Below are 12,058 nucleotides of genomic sequence, written 5' to 3'. Positions count from 1 at the left end.
CCAGAGGCAGCATGGGCACAAGAGCTGTCACTCTCTCCGGGCCTCGTGCTCTCACCGCTGGGCTGGTTGTGTCTCGTCCCAGGACACAGAGCATGGACGTGCTCTCGCCAGGGCTCTGCTGCCCTAAATCGAGTCAGCGTCAGAGAAAACAGCATCATTTACACATGCTGGTTTTGCCTGAACATGGCCTTGTGCAGGCCAGAGACGTGCTGTGTCCCACATTTCAACCATCCAGGGCCTGAGTGGCAGTCCTCTGGGGACACCACGTCCACCTGGAAGAAGAGCAGGCTGGGTTCACTTTGGCAGTGTCTTCGTGTGGAGGAGGTGCCGACGGGACAGACATTCTTGAAATGTGACCTTGTAGGCTCACCTCGTACACCCAGAGCCCCATCCACTGTGGACAAACAGAAGCAATCCTGGAGCCAGAGCAGGCCCCGGGCCCTGGGGAACATGCTGATGCTGTTCCCACCTGCCAGGCCACCGTCGGCCAGAACCCCTAGCTCCCCACCACCCTTCGTCACCACTGACCCCTCGAAGGAGAAAAGTCTAGAGCCCCCGCCTGCTGTGAAACAGAGAAATGTTCCCACTCAGCCAGGCGGACACGCTCCCTCGAGGATGCCGGTGGTCGGCACATCTGCATCCACTCCAACCATCCAGGCCAAGAGGCGGGCAGCGCCCAGCACAGGCGACTCAGAGACCTGGGTACTCTCACAGCTGGTGGGCTTCAGGCTTTCACATGTCAGCTGGACAGCTGGGGACCTCACTGGGGGTGGTGCCAGCCCCCAGGACGGCCCTGGCGACTCTCACCCGTGTAGTCCCACACTGCCTAGGGCTTCCTGCAAAGCTACTGGGATGCCGTGGACATGACTGACATGATGCCAGGCCAGTTCATCTCCCAGATCGTGTGCTAGGGGAGCCAGGGCTGAGTCGCAAGGACACCCAGAGCCCTGTGGTGAGTCTATGCGGGAGACACTCAGGGCCCCAGCCAAGAGCCAGCACGGCCCTGCCAGCTCCACAGCTAGGCCACCTGGAAGAGGGTCGCAGCCCCAAGGGTGCGACCCCCCACAGTACATCCTGAGCTGACAAAAGACCCTCCTTGGAGGAGGTTTTGCAGTCAGAGCCACTCAAGTTCTACTTTGGCAGGCAACCCTTAGGCTTCAAAGAACCTTCTGCCTACCCTCAGCACCGTTCCTCTCAGGATGGATACCAGGTGCAGTGTTTGCAAAGCAGAGGCAGTGCTCTCTGCTCCGAATGACAGCCCTGCTAGTCTGTCAGGGCTCTGACATAAGACAAGTGACAGGGCCAGCAGAAGCAGAGAAACAGCGGCCAGCAAAGCTGCGAAGTCAGAACGGGGTCCCAGGCATGGACGGAGGCCACCTGATGAGGGTCTCGGGAATCGCAGGGCCACTGTGGCTTCCTATATGGCCCATTCCTGAGTGTCCAAACAGCAGGCCTCGCCTGTAACAGCCACTCCGCTCAGTTACCGAGAGGGGAAAGAGCCAGCAACACAGACCACTTGCAGGCGGGGACTGCTGTCCCAGCAGAGGCAGAGGCCTGAGGGGTGCGTGTGGGCCTCACTGGAGAGCCCTTGGCAAGCTGGATGCCTCCACGAGGGCAGGGAGGCAGGGACCAGGGTTCCGGCAGGCGGGGGGTCTCACACGGTCTTTGAACCTCACGCCTCTCAGCTGGAAAACAGGGATAACACAGCTGCTCCGCCCCTCACAGTGCCGCAAGCGATAAAAGTGCCTGGAGTCTGTGATGGACACAGGGCCCCACTAAGCACAGAGGCCCCCGCTGCATTGAGGAGCGGGGTTACTGACACAGAAGGTGCCCATGAACTCAGGCCACATGAACAGAAATCACTTACCCCACAATGAACATAGTTCTCCCCTAAAAACTCTTTCATGACATTTTTGCCAAAGTCCACTATGCTCTGTAGGTGCTGAAAGATCTCCTCCGGGGTCTGTAAAAGAGAAGCACAGGAAGCCTTGGTGCCTGGGCCCCCAGGGGAGCGACCCAGATACCACCACCAGCCTGGCACATGCAGGGTGGACACAAACACAAACAGGTGGCCCTGGACTCAGAGGAAGGCAAGCCTCGCCACAGAGACCGCTGGACCTGCTGGAGCTCCTGTCCACAGGCCCCAGGCCCGCCCCTGCATCCTACACAGCCCTGTGTGATTCCAGCCAGCAGGCTGAGAAGCACGTCTGCGCCCCCACCTCCCCCAGGAACACGCAAGAACCCACCAGTAGCCCATGCACACCTCCTGAGGAATTCAACTTTGAAAATGTCTCCCGCCAAAAATCACTAGGTATTTAGATTTTCTTCTTCAGCCTCTAAATGTAGAATAAAATATTTTCTCCCCAGTCAGAGGTTCTTAAAGAGGCAATAAGCTGTGAGATCTGGGTAAGACAGGAAATCAGCCTGCGTCCCTAACCCTGACCCAGGGCACTGAGAAGTTCAAGGGGCAATGGCAGGTCTCTCAGGAGCCAGCGGGCCGTCCTCATCAAGGGCAGCCTGGGAGGTGCCTAATGCAGGCTCAGGTCCGAGTGAGCTGCCACCCGCGCCGCAGGACACATGCAGATGGCAGCCTGTGTCCTGGGGCACGTGCAGCACAACCATGTTAGAGCAAAGCCTGATGGCAAACCCCAGAACACATCCAGGGGCTCCGCATAGGTATGGCCGCAGAGCTTCCGACGGAAGCTCTTCTTGTCGACAGATTTACCATACATGACTCCCCACCATTTATATATGTTTATGCAGCCGTTTATACAGTAAATAAAGGCAAATGGTTGCCTTGGAAGGCCTCACCCCAACAAATGTAAACAGGACAGCTGAGAGGCAGCCAGGGAACGCTGGCCCCCCTGCAAGGCTGCGCTCAGGAGACACTGAGCGGGGCAGGAGGGAGGCTGGAGGCCAGAGCCCTTCGAGTCGCTCGAGGAGCTTCCCCTTGGATGCACCCACAGGATCATGGAACCATGCGTGGGACCTCCCCAGCAGCTGAGGCAGGAAACGCCCCTCGCCCGGGCGGCCTCCCCCAGCACCCCCATCCTGGTACTGGCACTGAGTGCCTGTCCCCAATGCCTGTCACAGCAGTCCTAGGCTCCCCCACAGTCCCCTCCTCTTTCTAGGAAGCTGACCCCCATGTGCCCTTAATGTCCAGAGCCAGCCGGCCACGCCTCTTCCTTTCTGGAGGTCTCTCCCTAAAGCCAAGGAGGCGGTGACTCACCTCTCCTGCGCCCCCTCTTGCACCCAGTTCCACTCACCACCACTGGCCGCCCACTGTGCGGGTGTGAGCGCAGCTCCTGCCTCTTCTCCCCTCTTAAGACAAGAGCTCGTGCTTTGGAGGGGCTCACAGCCAGCCTCTCTCACCTCCTTCCTGCCCTCCCCCCGGACCCTGAGAGAGAACGGCTCCCGCAGGCCGACTCCACATCCTCCCCTGCGACCTCTGAGGATTAGACACACGCTACAGCAACATCCTGCCTCGAGGGGGAGATGCCGCAGCTCTGTGGTCACGGCGTGCCACAGGACAGCTGTGGCTTCTGAGGGCGTCCCTGGCACTCAGCTCTGTGACTCAGCGAATACAACCCAGCCCACCACCTGAACTGCCTGCTGTGACTTCTAACACTGACTATCTACCACAGCGTCACAGACTTCATTTTCACAGATACAATTCTACGGATGGGGAAACAGGCAGCAGGGTGTAAGGAAGTCACCACTGCAAAGCTGAATGAGACCTGGCCCTGGGCGTCCCAGCCACAAGAAGGGCTCTCTGAACCGGACAGGCAGCTGCCACTCAGCACCCAGGGACTCACCACCACAACCCACAGTAACCCAGCAGGTCGAAGTGACGGGTCCTGCAGGAAGGACAGGCACGCCACTTTCTGCACTGAGCCTGTATGGCTAAATCTCTGCAATTCGCATTAATACTTCTGCATCAGAAAACAACCAATGTTTTCTTAAATAATTGTTTTAATGACTGGGTGGCAAACCCACGGATCTTACCTTCTTCCTATTTGGAGGAAACTTGAGAAAACGCAGCACCACACAACGCTGGTGGGAAACAAAGCAAAGTCTGATTAGTACCCACCCGAGGCCGGGGGTAAGGGGGGCAGCTGCGGAGCAGGGCCGGCAGCTCCAGCGCACAGCTGGAGCCCCACCGACAGCCCACTGGCCTGGGACACCCAGTGCCGCCAGGAGGGTGCCAGCACCGAGTCACACGCCCAAGGACACGCTGGGGCTGTGGGGCAACCAGGAAAACCTGTGCGCCCTCTGACCTCGCCAGCCCACTCCCAGGAATTTATCCTGAGGAAATAATTAAGGATGCACAGAAGATTTCAACTCCTACATATAAAATTAGTGTTTACAATTCCAAATAAAATGAAAATGACCTAAATGTCCAACAATGATGGGATGGTTAAATACAGTGGGACACGTTCCAGACTATGGAATAGTGTGCTGTCATTTGTTAAAAAAATAAGGAAGATCTGCATGTACAGACACAGGGGTTAAGTGTGTCCACTGATAAATGAAAAAGGTTCAAGAATAGGGCCTGTGGAATGAACCCATTCTCATAAATAGACACACACGTGTGTGCGTGTAGACGCAGAAACATCTCTGCATGGGAAGGTGACGCACAGGGCTAGTTCTATGCACGTAAAGCTCAAGGACGGGTGAGACTTCGATCCGGGGGTCCCCCCTCAGGCAGGTGAGACAGTCCCTGAGAACAGCTCTAGGAGGGGGGGATTATGGGTCCATGTACTTTGTGATAATCAAGCGATATACACACTCATGTCTCAGCACTTTCCCGTAGGTTTGTTACACTTTATTTTTTAAAGTTTGTAAAACAGAAATGTTTACATACAGTCTGGGCATGCTCAGTTTGTATGAAACATCTGAAAGGATTTCAGCACAGATGACAGTCTCCAGGGAGCAACATCTGGGATAACTAAATTTTTTTTAAGTTCTGCTTATTTGGGTTTTCTAATTTTTTATAACGTTCATATATCATACACTACAAGAATGTGAAAAAATAACTTTTCAAACAAGTACAGCTTTTGCGATGGTCATTCTCCAAGGAAATAACCTGGAGGTGCTATGGAGTTTCAGTAAGGGGGAGATAAAGTCCATCTGGAGGACTTCAGAAACCACTCCCACGGAGATGGGCGCTCCAGGCAGGGGGCGGTCCAGGAGGTGGGGAAGCCCAGCTGAGTCCAGAGAGGGCATGGGCCGAGGGAGGCATGTGGGTGCTATCAGGAGCCCTAGCACCTGGGTGGGGTGAGAGGGGCAGGCGACTTCGAGGCTCAGCAAGGGCAGCTTTCTAAACCAAACCATGCCTGAGAGCCGTGGAGACCGGATCTGTCTCCTAGCCCGCAGCCCCTCTGGCACCTCCTGCCCCGCCCAGAGGCACCGAAGCCTGACTGGTGAGCGCCAGGGCGCTGCCAGCTCACCAGGTCTGCACCAGCTGTGAAGGAAATAACTCCTTTCCTTTTGAACCAAATATCTGAAACCAGGTGTCAAAATGTACCGTCTTCCTATTCTGGGAAAAAACACTAAGAGAGTGAAGGGGCAGGGGTGAGATTAAGAAGACGGGCTTAAGTAGGTTTCTGCACAGGGCAGGTGGGGCAGCTCTGCACCAGAGCGGGACAGGGCACCAGGCCAGGGCCACCCCTCGGACACTAGATGGGAATCGATGATTTCAACAAGCTGAAGAAGCCAATGAGCAGGGGAGTGGCACAAACAAAACACATGCACATTAAACAACCTCAAAACGCACAAAGTGAAGGGAGCAACTTGTCACTTGTGAAAGGAGCAGAGGCACTCAGTACTCGAGGGTACCAGGCTGTGGCAGGGAGACTGGTACGTCGTGTGATCCACTCTGAGAAACCACCCAAGTCATCAAAACACCAAGGTGTCGGGCAAGCTGGGCGCTAACTGCTCCAAAGCACAAGCGTACCAAAGGCTGATGGCGCGGACCCCAGCTCCACGGCCTGGACACGTGTGTGAAGCACGGCCTGCGTGTCGATGCCATGGGGCTGAGCAGAAAAGCAGATGGCGGAAACAGACACGCGGGGTTCCTAAGTGCCAGTCAGGCCCATGATAGAAGGCAGAGCACCAAAGTGGGAACAAAAACTATTTTCCTAGTGGGGAAATATTGGGTGCTTTTTACTGTCCACCTTCCAATATTCTATGTTTTCTGGGGCAGAGAGAAAAAGCAATAATTGGTATTAAATAAAAATAAAAGACCACAAAAAACAACCTATTAAAAGGGACACCTGCTCACGTGAAGCCTGAGGGAGGGACCTGTGGTAGCACTAAGGCTCTGGGGCCTCTCAGCCAAGATGGGGGCGGGGAGAAGCGGATGGACAGGGACAGCCACCCGGTGACCTGCAGGCACCACTGAACGGGTCATCTCAGGCCACAGCCTCGCTGCCAGAGGACGGTCCCAGGTTGGGTCTTCTGTACAGATAAGGAGGTAACCCAGGACAGGGCCCCAAGAAGATCCCAAGGAAGCAGAGATCAGGGAACTTTCAAGGCATGGGGAACAGACAAACAACAGAAGAAATCGCCCCTCAGAGTGCTGCCCCAGATGTCCCGAAACAGCTCGGCCTCGCTCCTCAGCAAGGCTGCCTTAGATGCCCCACCCAGCCACAGCCCAGGGTGTCCATCAGAACCCCTGTGAAAGAACACCTGACCAAGTCACTCGCCTCTACCAACACAACCAGAAGCGTACCCCAGGGCCCGCGGTGGGATGAGGGGGACAAGAGGTGGGACACGTGCCAGGCTGACAGCCTCAGACAGGACAGACAGAGGGGAGGGGAGACATCTGATAGAGGCAAGCGCAGGACTCCGTGGGAGGCCAGACAAGGCTGCAGCCATGGATGGGGGCAGGGGTGCCCAGTCCAGGCAGGACACATCCCTTTGGTGGTCCCAACTGGACCCATGGCTGCTGGAGGACTGAAGCAGATTCGAGCCAGGAGGTGGGGGCAGGAGAGTGGAGGTGGAAGCCCAGGTGACCTTTGGGGACAGGGTCCTCAGGAGCTGTAGCAGAAGAGGCGCTGGGGTGGTCTCTAATGGGAAAGAAAATCCGCAGGATGTTTGTAAAGTCGAACCACAACTGCACAGACGCACAGTGCGGGTGTGTTAGAGAAGTGAAAGCAGAGCAGGTGTGGGAACAGACACGGCCAGGCAGGGACCTGGCGCTGCCATCCTGTCCTCCAGCACCTACACAGAACCTTCCTCACCTTCCTGGTGAACAGGCTGCCGCATCCTGACAGTGCTGACCAAGGAGGAGGAAGGGGTCGCAGGGGCGGGGAAGCACCCACACCCCCCTGGAAGCCCCGGGGGAGCAGACCCCACGTGGTAGGAAGGTCCAGCACAGGGTTCGCCAAGGCCAGAGCTGGAAACTACCAGAGGGGACGCAGTGTGGGAACAACAAATCCTTCCCAGTCAACTGCTGGTGATCCCGGGAATCGACAAGGACGGCCACATCCAGAGCTCTCCCGTGAGATCTCACCAAGAAAGAAGCCACGTCAGCTGTACAAATACCATTAAAAATCTCAAATACAGAACAAGTTACTTGTTTTAAAAAAAGTACTGCAGGCAACAAAAAGTTACGACTCTTTCAACTAGATTCAGGTGAAAATTAAAGAGGGGGGTGGCCCAGGACTTGGGGATGAGCCACATTCCAAAGAAACAGAACAGAACTCTTATTTCCTTCCAACAAGTCCATTAAGAAGGATGATCTACAAACCAGAAATTCTAAAACACAAGATGAGAAGAGAAACAGTCAGACAGCCCCAGACTGCTTGAGCCCTCACCTTCAGGACCCAGACAGCCAGCCCAGGGCATCAGACCCCACGGGAAGAGGCTCTGAAACCTGAAAGATCAGAAAGGAGCCCCCGTGGTTCTGACGCATGCTCTCTGGTGGCAGGTCTTCCCTGTCACCTCTGTCAAGAAAAAGGAAACATCACAACAGCCTAGTAGGATTCGGGGAGCGGGCTCCTGCGTGCCCTGGATCGCAGAGGCGAGGGCAGCTCGGGCCCAAGGGGGAGAGGGGCTCTGCCTGACCCGCCCAGCAACTCCCCACACTGGAGACACTGAAGAGATCGAATGACAAACCCGACTTACAGTGCCCTTCACAGGCTAGGACGCCAAGCCAAAGCCAACAAGACGAAGGTGAAGCATAGCTGCAGATGTAAAAGCAAGGGCACCACAGGAGAGAAATCAGCTCGGCAGCAGGGCATGAGGACAGCCACGGGCTCGCTGACCACAGCTCAGCGTGCGCAAAAGTGTGACATGGCCCTAGGACCAGTGACAGCGCCCTCGGATGCAGTAAGGAAAGGAAAACATGTGCCCACAAGGGAAATGCCCTTGCCCAAGACCCGCCACGGGTCAGTGCTGGGACTCCGGGCATCCCCTGGGGGACATGCCGGGCAGGCCACAGCCTTGGAGCACCTCCAAGAGTCAGTGCTGGGCCGAGAGCCAGTGCCTGGGAAAAGGTTAAACAGCACAGCTGGACCCAAGGGTGCTGCGCACTGGGCTGAGGGCGACAGACAGAGGCTGCCCGGGCCACCTCTCGTGCAGTGGCTGCAGGGAAGCGGACAGAGACCTGTTGGGAACTGGCCTGCAGCTAGGGTCTCCCACTGTCCTCTCTCACTTCCTGCGGCCTGCACTACATTCCTCCAGGCCTCCCAACCCACCAGCCCAGAAGGCTGTCCATCTGTCTCTCGTCCCACGTTCCTTCAGTGTAGATGCTGGGTCTTGGGGCCGGCTGCCTGAAAATATCTAGTGCTCTGCTGCTGAGAGCAAGGAGAAGAGACTCATCACTTTCTAAGGACCTTTCAATTCTGAAAGTAGATAATGCCCACTCCTAAAAAGCAAGCACCTCTGGACCTGGAAGAAACCTGGCGAAGGCCGCCCTCTACGTTGGAAGAATGAGGTGGGTCTCACTCGTCCACCTCCTCTCTGTCCCACTCTTGCACACACACTCTCTCCTTGGGCACAGCAGGGCCCTGAAAAGCTGCCTTCCAGGGTTCTCTCCTCCTCCCCGGTCCTCAAGGCCCAGGCAAAGCACAGAGGCCTCTCCACACCCAAGGGGCACAGTCCTCGGCACCTTCGCTTAGTGGGAACGCTGTCTTACAAGACTACTTGAGACGGAAATCTTCAAGTTCAAATGATGAACTAACAACAGCCAAGCAGGAAGGAGCATAGTAGGGCAAATTTAGATTTAAAATAAAAAATGAAGAGCACCGGTCCAGGGTAGCCTGATGACTGAGTTTAAAATGGAAAATGAAAAGGAGAAAGAAACACGACCCTAACAACGGGAGCTGTGCAACAAGGGAGGGGCTGGGCTGCCCTGGAGGGTGGACACACGCTTGCCAGGGACAGTGGAGAAGGCATCTGCGTGCCTAAGGCCTCTGATCTTCCAACCCAGTGTCCTTTCACTCCAAGTCTGGAACTCACTCCTTCATCTGACGCTTTTGAAACTCAGTACATTAGCCCCCACCAAAAGAAGCCTTAGCTTTACCTAAAGTGAAGATACGCCATCCAATCTTACCAAGGAACCGGAGAACGAGTATTTGCTTTGTGAAAGGATTCAGGGGGTCACCACAATAACCCAACAAGAAAAGGAACACATGCTGCAGTACCCGGAGCTTCGCCCAACCCTGAAACACAACAGGGCCCAGCAGACTGTACCGAAAAGCATGGCTTCAGATTAAGCCTTGTCCATTATGGACTCATCTAAAGACCTTGAGCAAAGCTTACAGTTTCAGTCCTTCAGTATCCCATCTGACAGTGCTAATGGGTAACAAAACGCAAAGGCGGAACACAGGGGCCACCTGGGTGATTGCAGCTCACCCTACAGGTAACCCAGCACACCCAGGACAGGAACCACAGAGCAGGGCACCACCCAGTGCCCGCACCCGCCCTCCCTGTAGGAGCTGTTGGACTGGGTCAGGCAGGGTTCCTAACCTCTGAGTCCAAAAGGGACGACACTTCTCACCGGCTAGGCATAACTTGCCCAGCTCCTGCTCACTACATCTTTCTTGCAATTCCACAAAGGGGATTCTGTTACTAGTTCCATTTTCCAAATGCAGAAACAGAGCCTGGGCCAGGTGGTGGTAGAACTGAGAATCCGCCCAGCTGTGTGACTCCAGCTCCCATGCTCCGGACCCCTTCGTGACACCTATCGCTTCTTCTCTAGCCCAGCACATTCCTGCCTAGTTCTATCAGACAGCAAGATGTCAGAAATCTGCGCCTTCACTCAAATCCACAAGCTTCTCTCCCTGGTTTCACCTCCTTGGGAGTCGTATCGCACTTTCTGAAACTCTCACCCCCACTGAATTAAGAAAGGGCAACCCTTCAAATTCTAAACGGTTCTGGAAAAGAACCTGCGGGCAATACTCTATTATTAGCAGCAGCAGCAGGAGTAAAGCAATTCCGTGCATCTGAGGCTGAACTCTCGGTGCTGGGAGGCAACAGCATCCCGGGCACTTCAAGTCTTCCTCCAGAGCCGTCCGGTCCTCCATCCCAGCTCCGGCTACCCTCGGCGGCCCCACGGCGCAGCCTCCGCCCCACCGCGGCTGGGCAGCCGGAGGCGGCACCGCGTGAGGCGCGCGTGGCACCGACCCGGCAGGAGGCCGGAATGGGGGAAGCTGGGGGGACGCGGAGGCCACCCGGGGGGAGGGGAGCTGGGGGGACATAGAGGCCACCTGGAGAGGCGGAAGCCGAGGGGACGCAGAGCCCACCCGTGGAGAGGGGAAGGTCCTAGACCGCGCCGACCGCCCGCCGCTCACCTGCGCGTGGGCCACCACCAGGCTCTTGTTGCCTTCGCCGTGATACCCCCATTCATTCTCGTCTATCTTCTCCTCGTCCATCCCCCGGTGCGGCCTCGGCGCCTCGCGAGGCCGCGAGCTGGGGGCCGCCCGTCCGCCCGGGTACCAGCCTCTGCCGCCGGGGCAGGAGCGCCTGTCACCCGCCGCCCCCGCTCGACCCCGCCGCCCGGACTCGCAGGCGCGGGCCGCCGGAAGCCACGCCCCCGGACTGCCATGGCAGAGCCGGGCAACTTCCGGGTTCGTGCCCGCTCCGCCTCCATTGACCACTGCGGCGGATGAGCCGGCGGCCATCTTAGGTGCTGGCACCATGACTAACTTCCGCAGCGCGGACTTGAGAACCGGAAGAGAGGTTTCCGGCGGGGGTGCCGGAAGTGAGACAAGCGGGAGGAGCCGGCGGCTGCTCGGCGCCCGGACGGGCCGGCGGCGATCAGGGAACCCGGCGGGCGGGGAGCTGGGGAGGGGCGGTGCAGGCGGCCCGGAGGGTGGGGGTCGGGAGCGCTCCGTATTGGGACCCCGGCGCGGGCTCGGCTGCCGCGCCTCGGCCTTCCTCCGTAGGGCGGAGGCCCTGGGTGGTGACTGTCGCGACTGGTCCCTCCCCGCCGGAGTCACCGCGAGTCCCGGGAGGCGGGCCGCTGCCGTCCACACGCCGGGCGCGGAAACGGAGCTCAGGCGCGCGCCCTGCCCGAGCCGCGAGGCGGAGGCGCGGCTTCCTGGAGCGGGGCCGTGCCGCCGCCTCCCGGAGCTGCCGGGAGCGTCGAAGCGGCTCAGCGGCCCACACGAGTCTCCAGGCCGCTCTCTGCTCGGAAAGGACGGGGGCTCAACAAGCTGCGTGAGGTGGGCCGAGCTATCGTTGTTGACCGGACTGTAAATTAAAACTGAAGGTTAAAAAAATGCTTTTTCATGTGAAAATAATAAGATTACACTTTTTAAAAATAGGTCTATTTCCCAAAAATACAGAGAAGAGTGGTAATTGTTTTACCTTTTTGCACATCTCTTTAATGTCTGGCTTCATGGAAGACAGCTGGATCCTCGCATCTGCCTGTCTGTTCAATATATTGCTTTGGTTGAAGTAAGTGAGGACAAGTCCAGCCTCAGACAGGCGGCTCAGCGAGGGCGGACCTGCGTACCCCACTGAGAACAGCGTGGCGCACTGCTGGGCGCCTGGCAGGCCTTGGGAAAAGCAGTGAAAGGGAGCCAGGCGCCTCCCCACGCCGTGCCCC

General features: G+C 57.2%; 1 protein-coding gene across 4 annotated transcripts in view; it reads right to left on the bottom strand.

The window, feature by feature from the left end:
- Positions 1 to 11,499, bottom strand: part of IPPK (inositol-pentakisphosphate 2-kinase) — a 49,005-nt gene extending 37,506 nt beyond the window's left edge. For 2 of the 4 annotated variants that reach the window (XR_011531740.1, XM_070590562.1), the window contains exons 1-3: positions 10,800 to 11,039; positions 4,006 to 4,053; positions 1,868 to 1,963 (exon numbers count right to left, since the gene is read on the bottom strand). Coding sequence is in view for 3 of the 4 variants with exons in the window: in XM_070590562.1 (XP_070446663.1) it covers positions 1,868 to 1,963; positions 4,006 to 4,053; positions 10,800 to 10,880 (225 nt within the window). In the remaining variant the exon portion in view is untranslated. Of the gene's footprint in view, positions 1 to 1,867; positions 1,964 to 4,005; positions 4,054 to 10,799 lie in introns of all 4 variants that reach the window. The other 2 variants (XM_070590564.1, XM_070590563.1) reach the window with 2 other exon arrangements.
- Between the last annotated feature and the right edge of the window lie 559 nt (positions 11,500 to 12,058).

Source organism: Equus przewalskii, chromosome 22 (assembly GCF_037783145.1).
Source record: "Equus przewalskii isolate Varuska chromosome 22, EquPr2, whole genome shotgun sequence".
NCBI classification, from domain to species: Eukaryota; Metazoa; Chordata; class Mammalia; order Perissodactyla; family Equidae; genus Equus; species Equus przewalskii.
This window is presented reverse-complemented; position numbering and strand designations above follow the sequence as displayed.